Raw genomic sequence first — 17,062 nt, 5'->3', positions numbered from 1 at the left:
AACAAGCCTACAAATTGCTACAGGAGCTCAACAGGGTTTCAAAGCAACAGATAAATACTATTCGTCACTCCGTGGGGTGCACCTCAAAGGCGATGGCTGCCTCAATCGCCCTAAGAAGACACGCTTGGCTTCGGTCCTCGTCGCTGCAACCTGATATTAAGTTCAAAATCGAGGACCTCCCCTTCGACGGCCAAGGTCTCTTTAATGCCACAACAGACGATATACTTACCACCGTTGACGACAGCCGTAAACGAGCAAAAAGGCTCGGGGTAGCGCAACAACAACAGCAGAGCTATAAGCCCAGATCATGGAAACCAACGTCGTTCAAACGTTCCAGATCTCCTCGACAATCTGAATACTGGAAACGTAAGGCTCCTCCTCCGAAGCAATCCTTTAACCAGAGACAGCAGAGACCACAACCACCTAAAAAGGCTGCGTCTTCATCGAAGCAGTCTCTTTGACTTTCTACCAATCCAACACATTTCCAGACTTCTCCCATTTCACGACAACTGGCAACGAATAACCACGGACAAATGGGTTTTAAACATCATTTTGAGAGGCTACTCCATAGAGTTCCAAACACCACCAACGAAACATCACTTTGTTTCAACCCCCCCATCCCCTTCCCTTCAGGAAGAAATCGACACCTTAACAGCCAAGGCGGCTATAGAGCCTGTCCCAGACCAGTACCATCGGACGGGATTTTATTCCCGGTACTTTCTAGTTCCCAAAAGGGATGGGGGACAGCGCCCGATTTTGGATCTAAGAGCCCTAAACAAATTCATCCGTCACAGAAAATTCAGAATGATCACCTTACAATCGATTCTGCCCTTAATCCCTCGGAACTCTTGGATGGCACTGGTAGATTTACAGGACGCATACTTCCACCTGACAATACACCAATGCCACAGAAAGTTCCTACAATACACCAATGCCACAGAAAGTTCCTGCGTTTCGCCGTGGGCAACAACCACTACCAGTTTCGAGCCCTACCCTTCGGACTCTCCACAGCACCACGGACATTCACGAAATGTATGGCGGTAATTGCGGCATACCTCAGGCAACGCGGAATTGCAACTTACCCATACATAGACGATTGGCTCCTCGTGGGAGCTTCGAGGGCACAGTTGATGAAGGACATTTCAATAACACTTGCGCTCTTAGCAGAACTGGGCCTCCAGGTCAATCAACAAAAGTCAAACTTGACCCCAACTCAGGACATCCATTTTATAGGGGCTCGCTTATGCACCACGGACCACAAGGCATACCTTCCTGTGGACAGGATATCCTCCATTCAGACGCTGGCCACACATATAATTCAACAACCCAAGCAAACGGCCTTCAACATTCAGCGCATGTTAGGACTTATGGCAGCCACGACTGCAGTTTTAACACACGCAAGACTACGCATGTGAACCCTGCAAATCTGGTTCGTCCGTGCATTTCGTCCCCAACGCCAGTCTCAACGAACCGTCCTCACTGTTCCAAACCACATCCTCCCCTCGCTCGAATGGTGGACAGTACGAGCTCACCTGCTTGCAGGAATGCCATTTTTAAGGCCAAGCCCATCAGCAGTGGTCACAACAGACGCCTCGAGGTGGGGTTGGGGAGCCCATCTCGACACACTCACTGTCCAAGGGCAATGGACGCCTTACGAACAGTCGCTCCACATCAATTGCTTAGAGCTTCTAGCTGTTCACAGAGCTTTAAAATCGTTCCTCCCATCTCTTCAAGGCCGACATGTACAGATCGCTTCAGACAATGTGGCGACGGTGTTTTATATAAACAGGCAAGGAGGGACTGCATCCACCCGTCTTTGCAAAAGAGCAATGCACCTTTGGCACTGGAGTATTGCTCACCGGATCCATCTCACTGCGGTACATCTTCCTGGCGTCCAGAATGCTCAAGCGGACAGGCTGAGCAGACATCTCATCAACGACCACGAGTGGTCACTCCACAGGTCATATCTTCTGCCAGTATTCCGGAAATTCGGAACCCCCTTAATAGATGCGTTTGCTGCACCAGACAATGCACAGTGTGCTCTCTTTTTTATGAGAGGTCCGCCCTCACAACAGTCTGCAGGGGATGCCTTCATACAGACATGGACCGGTCCACTACACTTCCTCTTCCCACCCTTCCCACTGATAACACGATGTATACAGAAAATTCAACTGGACAATACAGATTGCATTCTAGTGACACCATGGTGGCCACGCCAGCCATGGTTCACAACCCTCCTTTTTCTGTCAAAAAATACTTACCATCACTTCCCTCTGGCACAGAACCTCCTGTCTCAGCAGAACGGCAGGGTTCTCCATCACGACCCGAACAGGCTTCGCTTAACAGCTTGGAGGATATGTTCTCAGACTTTCCTGAAGGAGTAAGACATGTTCTCTTAAATGCGCGGAAACCATCCACGAGAAAGTCATACTCCATGAAGTGGAAAAGATTTTCCATCTACGCTACCAAGCATAACTTCAGACCCCTATCTGCTTCCATACCCCAAATCTTGGCATATACACTGTCTTTGTCGGAAAAGGGCCTCACTTACTCATCTTTGAAGGTGCACCTTGCAGCAATCTCAGCTTTTCACCCGCATGTACAGGGTCGAACTGTTTTTTTACACCCTGCTGCGAAATCCTTTTTAAAAGGAATCTTACATTTGCACCCACCATTGCGGCAAATGTACCCTAGCTGGAGTTTATCACTAGTGCTAAGCCAGCTGGTAAAACCGCCTTTTGAACCTATGGCTACGATACCGCTTCACCTTCTCTCATGGAAAACGGCACTATTAGTCGCACTCACCTCTGCTAAGAGAGCAAGTGATATTTGTGCGTTTAGAGCAGACACACCTTACACCATCTTTCACCACGATAGGGTGGTGTTACGACCAGATCCTGCCTTCTTACCCAAGGTGGTTTCCGCATTTCATTTGCACAGAGTCACAACCTTACCTGCCTTTTTCCAACGTCCTACGGACAAAGGTCAAGAAGCTCTACACTGCCTAGATGTTAGAAGAGCACTCGCTTACTATATAGATAGAACAGCATCGTTCCGTACGGACTCCAGACTTTTTGTGGCCTACGGCCGCCATAATAAAGGAAGAAAGATATCTACACAGAGACTGTCAAAATGGTTGGTTGCTGCTATAGAGCTCTGCTACAAACTCGCAAAGCAACCAGTCCCGTCTGCTGTACGAGCTCATTCCACAAGAGCCTTGTCAACGTCATCTGCCCTTGCCAGGGGTGTGTCCATGGAAGACATTTGCGCTGCTGCCGCCTGGTCTTCCCCTTCGACCTTCGCCATGCACTACGCTTTGGACGTTCGTGCTAGGCGAGATGCATCCTTCGGACAGGCAGTACTCCGCTCTATCTTTGACTGATGATGCGGTTTCGTTTTGGTGAGTACTTGCTTACCTTGTACTCTGCTATGTGCTGACTGTGTTGCACTAACCTTTGCATTATTCTTTTCTTCAACTCTAGTGCCAGCACCCACCACCTTGCAGGTCAGCTTATCAGTCACCCATGTGTGGGACTGCACAGAGACCACGAAGAAGATAAACAGGTTACTCACCTGTAATTGATGATCTTCGAGTGGTCATCTGTGCAGTCACACACGCCCGCCCAGCCATCCCCGCTGCTGGCTACTGGTCCTATATAACCGCTCACCTACGGTGTCAGCGGCGGGGAAAGAAACTGAGTGGGTGGGGCGCCTCCCTCTCGCTCCAGGCATGCGCAGTGGATGCCTGCTCCCCAGAGCGAAAGGGAGTGCGCGCCAAAAATAACGCCTAGGCTAGCTTTTAAAATCTCCGAGGTAGGGTTCGTCCTGACGGGAAAACCCATGTGTGTGACTGCACAGATGACCACTCGAAGATCATCAATTACAGGTGAGTAACCTGTTTTTATGCTGTGATTCTGTCCTCTTGTAGGTAGCTGGGGACCCCACCTGATCATTGTCCCCACCAGCGTCATGCTGAACTGGGAGATGGAGATCAAGCGCTGGTGCCCCAGTTTCAAGATCCTCACTTATTATGGGGCACAGAAGGAGCGCAAGCTGAAGCGGCAGGTGAGGAGATTCTGGCCTTTGTGTCTGGGCTCAGGCAGGGGGTGGCGTGTCTTGCAAAATAAACGGCTTAAAGCATATGCAGTTAAGCAGAGGAGACAGAGTTTTGGGAGAGAAAAGAGAAGATAAACATTTTCCGTGGGAGAAACATGCAAGTTTTACAGGATCTTTACTTGCTCCTCACAAGTTGTCTCCATTCATCTGAGTCTAAATGGTTGCTGTTTTAGTTGTTGATAAATTGAATTGGGGAATAAAGACTATTTTAGAATGTAAGAAGAAAGGAAGTTGATCCTAACTTTTTTCTGAGGAAGAGAGCTGTGACTCCTGAAAGCTTGCATTGAAATAAATGTTCAGTATTTTTGTTGCCACTGGATTGTTTTATTCTGCTGCAGCCGACTAACATGGCTAGCCCTTTGTTTTTGTCCTTGTGGGTGGGGTGGAATAGAAATTTGAGTGGTGGAGGAAAGTGCCATCAAGTCACAGCTGACTTAGAGCAACCCTGTAGGGTTTTCAAGGCAAGACTTCAGACGTAGTTTGCCGTTGCCTTTCTCTGTATAATGGTATTCCTTGGAGGTCTCCTATCCAAATATTAGCTGTGACTGATGGAAATCTGGGGGGAAATTTACATATATGCAGTACTTACTTTCCAGTCAAACCTATATTTATTTTACTGCTTTTGCAGCATAAAATGCATCATTTATAAATTAGATGGTGTACAGAATTGTACTGAGTAGGATATTATGAATTCAGAAGTACAAATGCCTCCATTTTCTGCAGTAGAAGCAAAATTGGAGATCTGTCCAGTCTCTAAGAGAGGGCTGCAAACTGTTGCATTGTAGTTGTCTTAGTGGTATCATAATTTTTGCCACCTAAGAGGTAGGGGAAAAAACCAAAGTAGCAATTCGAGAACAAATATTGTAGGGAAGAAATAAAATGCAGAACAGAAACAGTTTTGTACAGATACAACAGGCAGGACTCTCAACATACTGGCTTTTATCAAGTTAAACTTTACAGTATTGAAAACACTGACCTTTGTTCCTCAAATGCATTATGGCATATAGTTGCCAAAATTAATCATATTTAAATTATTCTCACAGTAAACATATCCTTGAAAATGTGTTGTGCATGTCTACAGTATAAGAGGTGTTACCTAATGCTGTAGATTGTCTCGCTTAAAAATGGAGTGAGTAAAACTTTGCCTTAAGCACTGTTAAGAGATTCTCTTATATATTTGAAATGGTTGCTATTCAGATGTTTGAGAAGACTCGTGGTAATGGGCTAGCTGTAACCTGTAAATTTTAAAGCATTTTACTAATTCCAAAAAGAAAACAATCCCCCCCCCCCAAGAGTTCAGCAAAGTTTTCTAGTGGAAAGAATGTGGGGGGTGGAATCTCAGAGGTATTCCCCCCTCCCCCAGCAGATTTTCACATCTCTAAGACAATAGAGCCCCATGGTGCAGAGTGGTAAAGCTGCAGTACTGCAGTCTGAAGTCTCTGATCACAACCTGAGTTCGATCCCAGCAGAAGCTGGTTTCAGGTAGCTGGCTCAGGTTGATTCAGCCTTTAATCCTTCCGAGGTCGGTAAAATGAGTACCCAGCTTGCTGAGGGGGAAGTGTAGATGACTGGGGAAGGCAATGGCAAACCACCCTGTAAAAAGTCTGCCGTGAAAACATTGTAAAAGCAACATCACTCCAGAGTCGGAAACGGGACTACCTTTACTTAATTAAGACAAATGAGAACTATCGCTTGTAAATATATAGGTTGTTGCTATTGAATTTTTGCGCTTAATTGCATCCATTTCTTTGAAATAAACTTGTCACTTACCATCATATTGAAATACATTATGGTATTAAGTAGTCTAGAGAGACATGGGTAGTCCAATCCAGACATATGTAGCGGCCGGCTGCTCGGGCGTGGATGGATCTACGGTGCCGCTTGTTGGCTTCCAAAGGGGTTTGGGGTGCCGGAGCACCCAAGCCCAGGCTGCTGCCTGTAGATGTGTAAAATGTGCTGGAGTGTGGGCTCCCAGAGCCGTGCGAGGGTGAGGACAGGAGGGGGCACTTCCACAGTGACGCCAGGGATTGGCTGGTGGCAGCCGGGGAGCTGGCTCATGTGACACTCTGCAGCAGAGAGAGTGCTCCCTGGCGAAGGCTGCCCGCATGCCCCACCCCCCTCACACACACACCCAGCCCCATGAGTTCGAGGCTGCCTTGCGGCAGGACTGCTCACATGCCCAACTTCCCTCTTTATTGAGCCTGCCATCCAGCCGCCATTATTTTTGGTCGGCCAAGTCAAGTCCCTGGGCCACCCCCCCTTTCTTGTGGGCACCCACCCCGATCTCAGCCTGTGGGAGCAGGGCGAGTGTCCCAGCTGCCTCCTGTGGAGCCATCCCACACAATTCCAGCTGTTCTGCATAACGGGCCAGCTGAATTGCATGCGAGCCCGCAATTATGGCAGCCATGGCCGGGACCGGTGCGAGTGGCAGGACCTGCCTTAGATGGCGAGTCGCTGGCTGGGCTGTGGAAAGCCGGGACACGTGTTGCACCCCCTTCGCCCTGGCATGGGGATGCCCGAGATGGGGGGGGGGGGCTGCCAACGGGATGGATGGCCAGGGCTCACCCCCACATGCACATGTCTAATGGCCGGCACACTGGCCGAAGCTGCAACCAAGCTGGACTGTCTTGGCTGGGGGTCGCAGGGACTCCTAGCTGGACTTATCCGTCTATACGGGGGGCTCTGAAAGTGAGACCTGTTAGGACTGGGAAGCATGTGGTTAAACAGGCAGCCCAAACTTAGCTCAACTCCCCCCAAGTCCAGCTGCCCTAACTTAACTAACATCCTTCTCTGTGCCATTCCCTCCACCAAGTGCAACCCTCTTCGTGCTAAGTCCGCACGGCATGGTCCTCTGGAGCAGAGTGCCATGCCATGTGCCCTGCCCTCCCTGGGGAGTTGTGCGTGGCAGGAGTTGAAACCTTTGTAGGGGGGGCACTGATTGGGTGCGGGAGGGGGGCTGTACCCAGCCTGGAGCGAGGGGATTGGTGAGGTGATAACACAGCTCCCTAACAGGTTTGTGCGCTGCCACCACCAGTGTGTGCTTTCTGCTTCCACTAGTGCCTATGGGTTATGCCAGCATTTTGTGTGGCGCAAGTTTACGCCTGGCAGGGGGGGACGTTTCCTCGCCGAAAGCTCTCTGGGAGTCAACCAGCAGCAGCCACGCCCCTGGGTCGGCTCCCTCCTTTGCCGAAGTGCCACCCTGTGCCTCTGCCGCGCCCCAAGTGCGGCATGGTGGTGCACCACCATCAGCCCACGGTGGCAGCATGCTGCGGTGGCCGGAGAGTGGCACACGCCCCATTTCCGCCGGCGTAGTGGTAAATCCGCTTCCACAGCGCTTTCGTTCCCCCTCCTTCTGGATTGTGCTGATATTTATTTAGGAAATTTATATTCCACTTTACCCCACTAACAGACTCAGGGCGGATTACAGCATAATCAGACAATAAAAACAATAGGATTAAAACATATGAAAGTCAAACTTGCATAGGATTCATGGCTAATATTTTGTGCATTATCAAATCATATGGAAAATTAAAGACCTTAATAAATTTACTTTTATTAATATGGGAAATTAAAGACATTAACACATTAACTTTTATTTATAACCTGCTTTTCTCACAGAGACTCAAGTGTAAAAATGTAGAACGCTACAGCCAAATAATATGAGTATGGGCCTTGGTTTGCCATAGTTTTAATTATTAAAGTGAATGATATTCTATAGTTGTTGTTTTGGTTTGACATTGTCTTTAATCACAGACTCAGATGTATTAAAATGTCCCAAAGTTATACTTCACTTAGACTGGCAACAAGCTTCTGCCGTGCAAAAATTGATTCAATAAGGGCAATTGCAATTTTGTGATTTTTTTTTTTAATTGGAGCTGCAGAGATTTGTTGGCTTACTCAATCATTGACTTGTAGATAAGGCTGCTTCCTGTTACAGACTAAAATAAACGGTGTTATCAATTCCTCTTCTGTGGATTATCAGAAATGAGAGGCTGGTGCCATTGATTTGAGAAGTAAAATATGCTGCAAAAATATTTCCATATGGTGATAAATAGAAAATAGAGTTCATGCTGGAGTCTGTCCTTTAGTTCCTGTTGGAAGATATCAGACTAATTAAGGTGATAAAGAGTTCTCCCAGTAGGATGGTGACATTATTAAATAGAGGGTTTTGATGGTAAGTGACAAGTTTATTGCAAAGGAATGGGTGAAATTAAGCTTGACAATGAGCTGGGAACATATCTGTTCAGAATGGATGCTTGTTGCAAAAAAAGCAAATTTATTTATAAGTTGGTGAATAAAGAGCTTGTCAGCATCTGAAAAATTAATGATGCACATTTCAGAAAATACAAGGTTTATTTCTAAGTTTCATAATGTCTTAGAAAGGAGGTCAGAAGTTTAGGATATGAATTAACAAATGGTGTATAAAATTTCTCTGAATTCTTCCTGTGTTGATAATAAAAGAGTTTTAGTTTGAGAGCCAGTTTGGTGCAGTGGTTAAGTGCACAGTCTCTGGGAAAACTGGGTTTGATTCCCCACTTTTGCACATGCACCTGTTGATGTGACCTTGAGTCAGTCACAAGTCCTCGCAGAGCTGTTCCTTTCAAGAGCAGTTTCTGTCAGAACTCTCAGCTCCACCTTCCTCACAGTTGTCTGTTGCGAGGAGGAGAAGAAAGGAGATTATAAGCCGCTCTGAGACTCTTTCAGATAGTAAAGGGCAGGGTATAAATCCAACCTCTTCTTCTTCAATATAAACCTGTGTCCTGCTGGTACCTGCCCTCTGCAAGATGCGATAAGATCTGTTCACTGATTGTTTCAAAATTTGTGCCAGGCTAATAACGTGGACTTCCTTTGACTTTACTGGCATTCTTAGTGTATCCAGAAATATAAAAGACAGATAAGAGGTAGTTAATGAGATGTCAGTATCAAGCTGTGATCTGATACTTCTATAATCATGTTAATGGAAAACACCATAGCTTCACTGGATCATCCCCAAAGATGTAGGTAGTGGTATCCTGTTTCCCTACAGGGGCTAGCCATAAGTTGCTCTGAGCCCCACAAGCAGAGCATGTTGTAGGCATCAGCCTTTCCCTGTTGTATATCCTCAGCAGCTGGTATTCAAAACTGTAATGCCTCTGAACAAGGAATGCTTAGAGGAATATGTGCAAACTGGCAAATAAAACCAACAAAACCCTCTGTTTATCTTATGCTGGCTGGTTGCAGCAAAAACTTTTCTGTGATACTGGCAATTTTCAGTGCTGTCTGTGAGAGGTCCTTATACCTTACCAAGGTACTAGGAATATCAAAAACATAAAGACCTGCCAGACATAGTGGGTAGAAGAACTGGTGTAATGGTGTTGGATTTAGGAACAAAGTACACCCTTTTTCTAAATTATTGGCATGGGATGTAACTTTGTAATCAAAGTGTTTGCTGATGGCGAAGAAAACACTGCTTGTATCTTCTTTACTGGCAGCATTGTAAACCCTCTCCCTGCCTTTATCTAGGGCTGGACCAAACCAAATGCCTTCCACATCTGCATCACCTCATACAAGCTGGTGCTGCAGGACCACCAAGCCTTTCGGCGGAAGAATTGGAAGTATCTGATCCTGGATGAAGCTCAAAATATTAAGAATTTCAAATCCCAGCGCTGGCAGTCTTTGCTCAACTTCAACAGGTGGGAGCGGCGAGAGTGCATGGGGCTGTTTTCAAGGCAAGGACTGGGGGGAAGCATAGGCGATGTCTCTTCCTTGAAGATTCTCACCCTCTTGCATTTTGTGTTTCAGCCAGAGGCGATTGTTGCTGACTGGAACTCCTCTCCAGAACAGTTTAATGGAACTGTGGTCCCTCATGCACTTCCTGATGCCCCACGTCTTCCAGTCACACCGTGAATTCAAGGAATGGTTTTCCAACCCTCTGACAGGCATGATTGAAGGCAGTCAGGAGTACAATGAGAACCTAGTCAAGAGGCTGCACAAGGTTAGTAGGGTGGGAGCTGAGAAACACTGCCAGAGAGTGCCAGAACATTAGAGGTGGCCTTTGTGATAGGATTTGAGGCTGAGTTTTCTCCCTTTCTGTCTCCACTATTCATAGGTGTTGCGCCCATTCCTTTTGCGGAGGGTGAAAGTGGACGTAGAGAAGCAAATGCCAAAGAAATACGAGCATGTCATCAAGTGCCGGCTTTCCAAGCGCCAGCGTTATCTCTATGATGATTTTATGGCCCAGGCTACGTGAGTATGAAAGGCTGCATGGGAATGGGAAGGGGGTGAAAGAGTCAGGATTCTTACTGTGACTGAGGTGGGTTTGAGCTAGTTGCAGGAAACCTAGGTTTACTTCAGGGTGTAAGGAGTGAGCTGAGTGTCCTGTAGCTTCCTGTTCTCCCATGTATTCAGCATTGGCGGATACATTTCATGTCTTGGTACTGTTTTACTATAAAGTCTCAGAGTGTGTGTCTTGATTTTCTGCGACTGGTTTCTTTTTCAGCACCAAGGAGACGTTGGCAACAGGCCACTTCATGAGCGTCATCAACATCCTGATGCAGCTTCGTAAAGTCTGTAATCACCCCAACCTCTTTGACCCAAGGCCCATCCACTCACCATTTATCACGGAGGGTATCTGCTTCAACACGGCCTCTCTTGTCCTGCATGCCCTTGATAACGACCCTTTCAAGGCAGGTGCTCTCCCACTGGTCTGGTGGGAAAGTGGGGTGCTCTGTAGGAAGTTCCATGCTGGAAGAATGACATCCACTTCCAATGGGGGAGGAGGTTGTCCTTCAGGCAGGTGGGTCCTGTTATTGAAATCAGACGGCTTAGATAATCCCCTGCATTGGGAGGAGGTGTCCCCCAGTTGTTGATCTTGCCTGCCTTTTCCTCCTCCTGTTGTCCTGAGGTAGTCCTGTTCAGGTTGAGTAGCTCAGAGAAGTGTTAAGTTGGCTCTCATCTCTCTGGGCCTCACTTCTTACAGCATGTGGACATGGGAATTTTTGACTTGATCAATCTGGAGGGCCGTGTTTCCCGTTACGAGACGGACACATTTCTGCCCAAGTGGAAGGTGACCAGGAAGCTGATCGAGGAGATTGCTGAGTCCCCTGATCCTCCTCCCAGACCGAAACCAGTCAAAATGAAAGTGAACAGGTATCTGTCACATACCCGCACTTCCTTCAGGGGACAGCTTGTGCTTAGAAGTGCTTTCAGATCTCTCTTGCACGAAGGCTGGGCCTCCTTTACTTTCCCATAAATCATAGAAAGATGGCACCAAACATTCTTTCATAACCCATAATCCTCAGCTTTGAAGGATGTGGAGCTTTCTGGCCAAAGGAGGATGAGATTGATGCCAGGAAGACATTCTGTTACTGGGCAGCTTACTGGCTGATTGTCAGGGACGCCATCAAGTAGTCATCTTCCGGGATCCTGATTGGGAACAGTCCCTTGTCTAGAGCAGAGATAGTGAGGTAGTTTGGGCTTTTTTTGAGCAGGAACGCAGTTCTGGCTGACTTGGTGTCAGGGTGTGTGACCTAATATGCAAAGGAATTGCTGCTGAACTTTTTCTACCAAAAAAAGCCCTGGCTGAAAGTAACCTAATGAGTGATATGTGGGGGATGAAGATGTACCAAGGTGGATGTACTATCCTGTGTTCTAGTGCTGAAATAGTTTTATTTCCCTGTTTCCTGCTTCAGGATGCTGCAGCCTATGCCGAAGACAGAGAACCGGACTGTGGTGCTGGTGAACAACCCTCGTCCAGCAGCTCCCCTGCAGAGACCCATGACCCCTATCCTTCCAGAGACACTGACCCCTGGTCTAGCTCCCATTCATCATTCAAGCCCGATCTTGCCAGGGCCTGTGCAGTCCCCCACGCTTCCTGTTTCCGTTTCTCTCCCTGTGCCACCTTCTCCAGTCACCATGTCGATACCAGTGCCGCCTCCTGCCAGACCACAGACCCCAACTCTAGTGCCTCCTCTGAGCCAGAACAACACAGCTGCTACTCTGCTCCACACCCAGGCGTCTGCTGCACAAGGTAAGGTTTGAATATCCTAGAGCAGAATGGGGAGGCAGATGCTTACATGGGGTTTTCCAACTCCTTTTCTCTGAAAAGAGGAGCAAAAGTGTCTTAACTTCTTAAACATTTATTTCACGCGCATGAGTGAAATTAGAAGCTGACCTTTTGTTTTCAATTTCTTAAACTAATTTATCAATTTTATAAATAATAGTATCACAATATATCAATAAAAGAAGAGGGTTTTTTTAAAAAAATGTTTGCTTATAGCTTCAGAGGGAAAAGTGCTGCTCTCCTTTGGTAAGAAACTGCAATGCTGGATCCTCCATCCCGTATGGGAGGTAATAGCTGCTGCAGGAAAGAGAAGGCAAAAAGCGCAGCATAACAGTTACTTTGAACAGAAATGTTACTGTTGAGGAGCACACAACTAAGCCAGATGACCATGCGAGTCTAAACCTCTCTTCTCTTTCCACAGTCCTTCCCATGGCCATGACTGCTGCTCAGCTGATCCCAAACGCTTCTCGACTTTCTTTGCCACCTACCCCTGTTTCTCCTACTGCAACGACCACCTCCTCCTTTAAGCTTGGTATAGTGCCAGCTCCTGTGGGGCAAATGCAGGCCCCCAGCACCCTGGCCATGTCTGCTGTGGGGCAGCCACAGGCCCCCAGCACCCTGACCATGCCTGCCATAGGGCAGTCACAGGCCCCCAATGCCCTGGCCATGCCAGCCGTGGGGCAGCTGCAGGCCCCCAACACCCTGGCCGTGTCTGCTGTGGGGCAGCCGCAGACCTCCAACACCCTAGCCATGTCGGCTATGGGGCAGCCACAGGCCCCCAACACCCTGGCCATGTCCACCGTGGGGCAGCTGCAGGGCATGCCTGTTGTGGGGCAGCCGCAGGCTCCCAGCACCCAGACCATGTCCCTTGTGGGGCAGCCGCAGGCCGTGTCTGCTGTGGGACAGCCACAGGCTCTCAATACCCTGGCCGTGTCCACCATGGGGCAGTCTCAGACCCCCAACACGTTGGCTATGTCTGTTGTGGGGCAGCCACAGGCTGTGTCCACCATGGGGCAGCCGCCAGTCCCCAACAGCCTGGCTGTATCTGGTATGGTGCAGCCGCAGGCCATGTCTACCATGGGGCAGTCACAAGTCCCCAACACCCTGACTGTGCCTGCTGTGGGGCAGCCACAGGCCTCCAACACCCTGGCTGTATCTGCCATGGGGCAGCCACAGGCCATGTCCATTATGGGGCAGCCGCAGGCTCCCCACACCCCAGCCATGTCTGCTGTGGGGCAGCCACAGACCCCCAACCCCCTGGCCATGTCCACTGTGGGGCAGGCACAAGCCCCCAACATGCTGGACCCAGCACCTGCAGCACAGCAGTCTACCAGCACTATGGGCTCAGGCACTATTGGAGGGATGCTGAAGCCAATGAACGTTCATTCTGCTGTCCCCGCCTTGCCTGGCTACAACTTTGCAACTGCTGGAGCTCTGCAGCAACGGCTCCTGCTGTCCCCAGATATGCAGGCACGACTGCCCTGTGAGTATGAGGAGGCCAACAGAAAAGCAGCTGCAGGGGCGGGGGGGGGGGGGTTGTTGCTGGAGCTAATAATCTTTTCGTTCACTACAGCGGGTGAGGTCGTCAGCATTGGACAACTTGCATCACTGGCCAACCGGCCCCTCCAGAGCGCTCCAGGCAGCAAACCCCTCACTTTCCAGATCCAAGGCAACAAGCTGACCTTGACAGGGACTCAGGTGCGCCAGGTCACGATGCCTCAGCCCACCCGACAGCTGCCAAGTAGGTACACCCCAGGCCTCATTAGCCCAGTGAGCTCTCCCTTTCCTTTGGCTCCTGTGAGCCTAGCTGTGTGATCAGCAACCTTGTATCTGTTGCTGTAGTGTATTACCTGGGATAAGAAGTGGGACGTAAAATGTTCCCTTGCCTGCTATGTGTTTGTTGTTCATTAGCTTTGTTTTTTTAAAAAAAAAAACCCTTCCCAGATGTATAGAATCAGCATATTACAGAAAAGGTTTTATCATGGCCTGCTCTCTGATGTGCTAACTTCAAATGTATGGGAAGTTTTTTAAACAAGGGAGCATTCATTCTCCAGTCTGCAGTCTAATGTGGATTGAGTAATGGGCCATTCTACAAGGTTGGTAATTATGTGTCATGTCTCTAATTTGCTCTTTGGCTTTTCTTTTACGCTAACATTGTGGTTTGGGTGGGATTTGCTCTACAGGCAGCTGCATTTCAGCCCTAGCAAATAAAATTCTGTATAAATAGCACCATCCCCCCCCCCCATTTCAGTGGTAGCTTGAATGTCAGCACTCCCCGATTCTTCTCTTTCCAAAAAAAGAATAGGAAGAAGAATGGAAGGGTTTTGTTTTCACCAATCAGTATCTGCCAAGCTGCTTAGTACTTTTACTTTCTATTCTGCTTGCCAAGTCAGAATACTTGTAAGAAACAGAAATGAAAAACATCTTCGCCATGAGTCCACAAGTGGGATGAAAACCTTGTGAGACGAATGTGCAGGGGAGAGGTACAGTGTCAGAACCTTGATGGGTATGAAGGAGACGGAATATGTGGGGTGGGAAACAGCTTTTAAATATCAGCACCGTCCCTCTAAGCTCCTGATGCCTCTCTCTGTGAGTCATCTGGTGACCGGAGGGATACAGGAAACTCCAGAGCCTTGCCTAGCATTGAGGACTACCAGTTCCTTGGTGGGATCTCAGCAGGAGGGCTTACATGGGCATTTGGAGCATTGCCATTGCACAGAGTCCAGACTGGTGACTGAGCTGGCAATTCCCCTCTCTTTCCCCTCTTCTTCCTCCCCTTTTCTTCTAGGGAATGTAGTTCACCTGTTGTCTGCTGGGGGGCAGCACCACATCATCAGCCAGCCAGCACAGGTGGCATTGATCCAAGCCATGGCCCAGCAGGCAGGGCAGTCCCCTGTTGGGGTGCAGGCTGTGCCAGGCCACCAGCCGCCCACCATTCTGCCTGTCCCAGCTACCACCACAGCTGCTGCAGCAGTTGCTTCTCCGGCAACCATCAGCGTCCCCATTGCTGCCACCCAAGGTTGGTGATTACCAGAGCCAGAAAACTGGGATTTCTGGATATTTTTTTAAACAATCAACTTTGGCTCTAGAAGTGGAATGTGGTCCAGTGGGTTGAGGTGCTAGGTGGCAGGGTTCTCGGTCAGAAAACAGACTACCTGTGCCTCAAACTGTTCTCTTGCTGCATTTATTCCATCATCTGCTGCTTGCTCTCCTGCCATTTCCTTTGCTCTTGTGCGTGAGCCTTCTGCCATGCCCTTGCTTACCCTTCAAAATCATTTTCTCAAACGTTTCCTGAATTAGAACTGTGACTTGCTGGTGGTTGCTGCTTTTGGGGAACTCTTTTCTTGACAAGAGGTCCCCAACCTTTAGCCTGTTGGCTGCTTTTGGAATTTGACATTGGATGGAGGAAATAACAAAACAAAAAATGGCTGCCCTAGCAGACAGATCCAACCAGAAAATGACTTCCACAAGAAGCAGAGCCAGCCTCAAGCTGTCAGAGTGAGATTATGCATAACTCAATTGTTATGCCCTGAGCCTGCCTTTGGCGGGGGAGGGCGGGATACAAAAATAAAATTTACTTACTTTACTTGTATTATTGAACTGGTTTTTAATCACATATTTATTGTGTTTTATTTAAGTTTTGAGCTGCCATGAGCCCTTCACGGGATAGATTCCTTTTAAAGTGAACATGCATGTTAAAATATTTTCTTATAAACACATAGTTTACTTTCAGTGAAGATCCTTGTGCTGTGGTAGCTACCTGCTGCTGAAGCAACAGATCAACTTTGGCCTATCAAAAGCTCTGCTAGGCAAACCACCATCTGGCCCTGCCCAGTTCTTAAAAAAACTTAGCAGACTCCAGAAGAGGTGCCAGCAGGCACTGTGGTGCACATGGGCACCATATTGGGGGACCCCTGTCCTAAACCCTTCTTTATTTATAGCTAACATTGGATGCCCAGTATCAATAATAGGGAAGTAGAGTGTTCTGCAAGGTAGCTAAGTTCAGCGTGCAACATCTCCTCTCTCCCATTGTCTCGGTAGTGCCCTCCTCGGCAGTGAACAGCTCTGGTGTGGTGAAGATAGTAGTGCGACAGGCCCCTCGTGATGGGCTGGTGTCTCCTCCTCCTGGACCACAGCAGCCACCATTGCGCCCTGCTACACCAACAACTGCTTCTTTGCCTGGCCTTCCGGCATCTCTGATGGCCCAACGAGCCCCACTCTCCATGAATCCTGTGCCACCAATCAGGATACCCACTCAGCCGCAGATGCCGGTGCGCCCGTCCACACCAGCTCCCTTGCAAGCCCTCGTGAGGCCTACTCTGCGAATGCTACAGGCGCCAAACCCCAGCATGGAACAGCAGATGGGTAAGCGTGTCTCCCACCATCCCATGTAGGGCTTTGTGCTTCTGAGAGGGTTCTAGGAGTGGGAAATTGTTTCCAGTTCTCAGTGCTGACAGCCAGCATCAAACCCATAAGAGTCAGCTCTATACATGGCTTGAGGGGGATGCTTGAAATGCCCAGGCACCAGTTGCAATGTAGTTTCTGGAAGCCCAGAAAACCAGATACCTGCCTTACATTAACTCTTCTGTTTTCATTCCAGTGTCAGCTCCCTTGCCTTCCTCAGTGGCTCCATTCGCTCTCTCCCCAGCTGGCACTGTCACTGTCAGCGCATCCCCTGCCATGGCTCCCCAGACCACCTCAAGCCCAGTGCCCAGGGAAGAACCAGAGATGCTGCTGCTCCGCTCCACAACACCCACTCCACCTCCCCCTTCGATCCTTGCCCCACGGCCAAGGCGACAGCCACCTCCCCCACCTCGTTCTCCCTTCTATCTGGTGAGTTGCTCAGCTAGGGACTCAGGCTGTAATTGGAATTGGTCGAGGACTGTGGAGGAGGGATGGTACAGA

General features: G+C 48.7%; 1 protein-coding gene across 2 annotated transcripts in view; it reads left to right on the top strand.

Annotated features, from left to right (window-relative positions):
* The window catches only part of SRCAP (Snf2 related CREBBP activator protein), a 32,584-nt gene that overhangs the window by 6,735 nt on the left and 8,787 nt on the right, over nucleotides 1-17,062 (top strand). Inside the window, exons 6-17 of one of the 2 annotated variants that reach the window (XM_060256609.1) lie at nucleotides 3,929-4,065; nucleotides 9,619-9,788; nucleotides 9,898-10,090; nucleotides 10,205-10,341; nucleotides 10,595-10,781; nucleotides 11,075-11,244; nucleotides 11,787-12,124; nucleotides 12,579-13,640; nucleotides 13,731-13,898; nucleotides 14,946-15,176; nucleotides 16,199-16,522; nucleotides 16,758-16,990. In XM_060256609.1, the coding sequence (XP_060112592.1) occupies nucleotides 3,929-4,065; nucleotides 9,619-9,788; nucleotides 9,898-10,090; nucleotides 10,205-10,341; nucleotides 10,595-10,781; nucleotides 11,075-11,244; nucleotides 11,787-12,124; nucleotides 12,579-13,640; nucleotides 13,731-13,898; nucleotides 14,946-15,176; nucleotides 16,199-16,522; nucleotides 16,758-16,990 (3,350 nt within the window). The remainder of the gene's footprint in view (nucleotides 1-3,928; nucleotides 4,066-9,618; nucleotides 9,789-9,897; nucleotides 10,091-10,204; nucleotides 10,342-10,594; nucleotides 10,782-11,074; nucleotides 11,245-11,786; nucleotides 12,125-12,578; nucleotides 13,641-13,730; nucleotides 13,899-14,945; nucleotides 15,177-16,198; nucleotides 16,523-16,757; nucleotides 16,991-17,062) is intronic. The other variant, XM_060256608.1, reaches the window with a different exon arrangement.

Source organism: Heteronotia binoei, chromosome 15, assembly GCF_032191835.1.
Source record: "Heteronotia binoei isolate CCM8104 ecotype False Entrance Well chromosome 15, APGP_CSIRO_Hbin_v1, whole genome shotgun sequence".
In the NCBI taxonomy this organism is placed as follows: Eukaryota; Metazoa; Chordata; class Lepidosauria; order Squamata; family Gekkonidae; genus Heteronotia; species Heteronotia binoei.
This window is presented reverse-complemented; position numbering and strand designations above follow the sequence as displayed.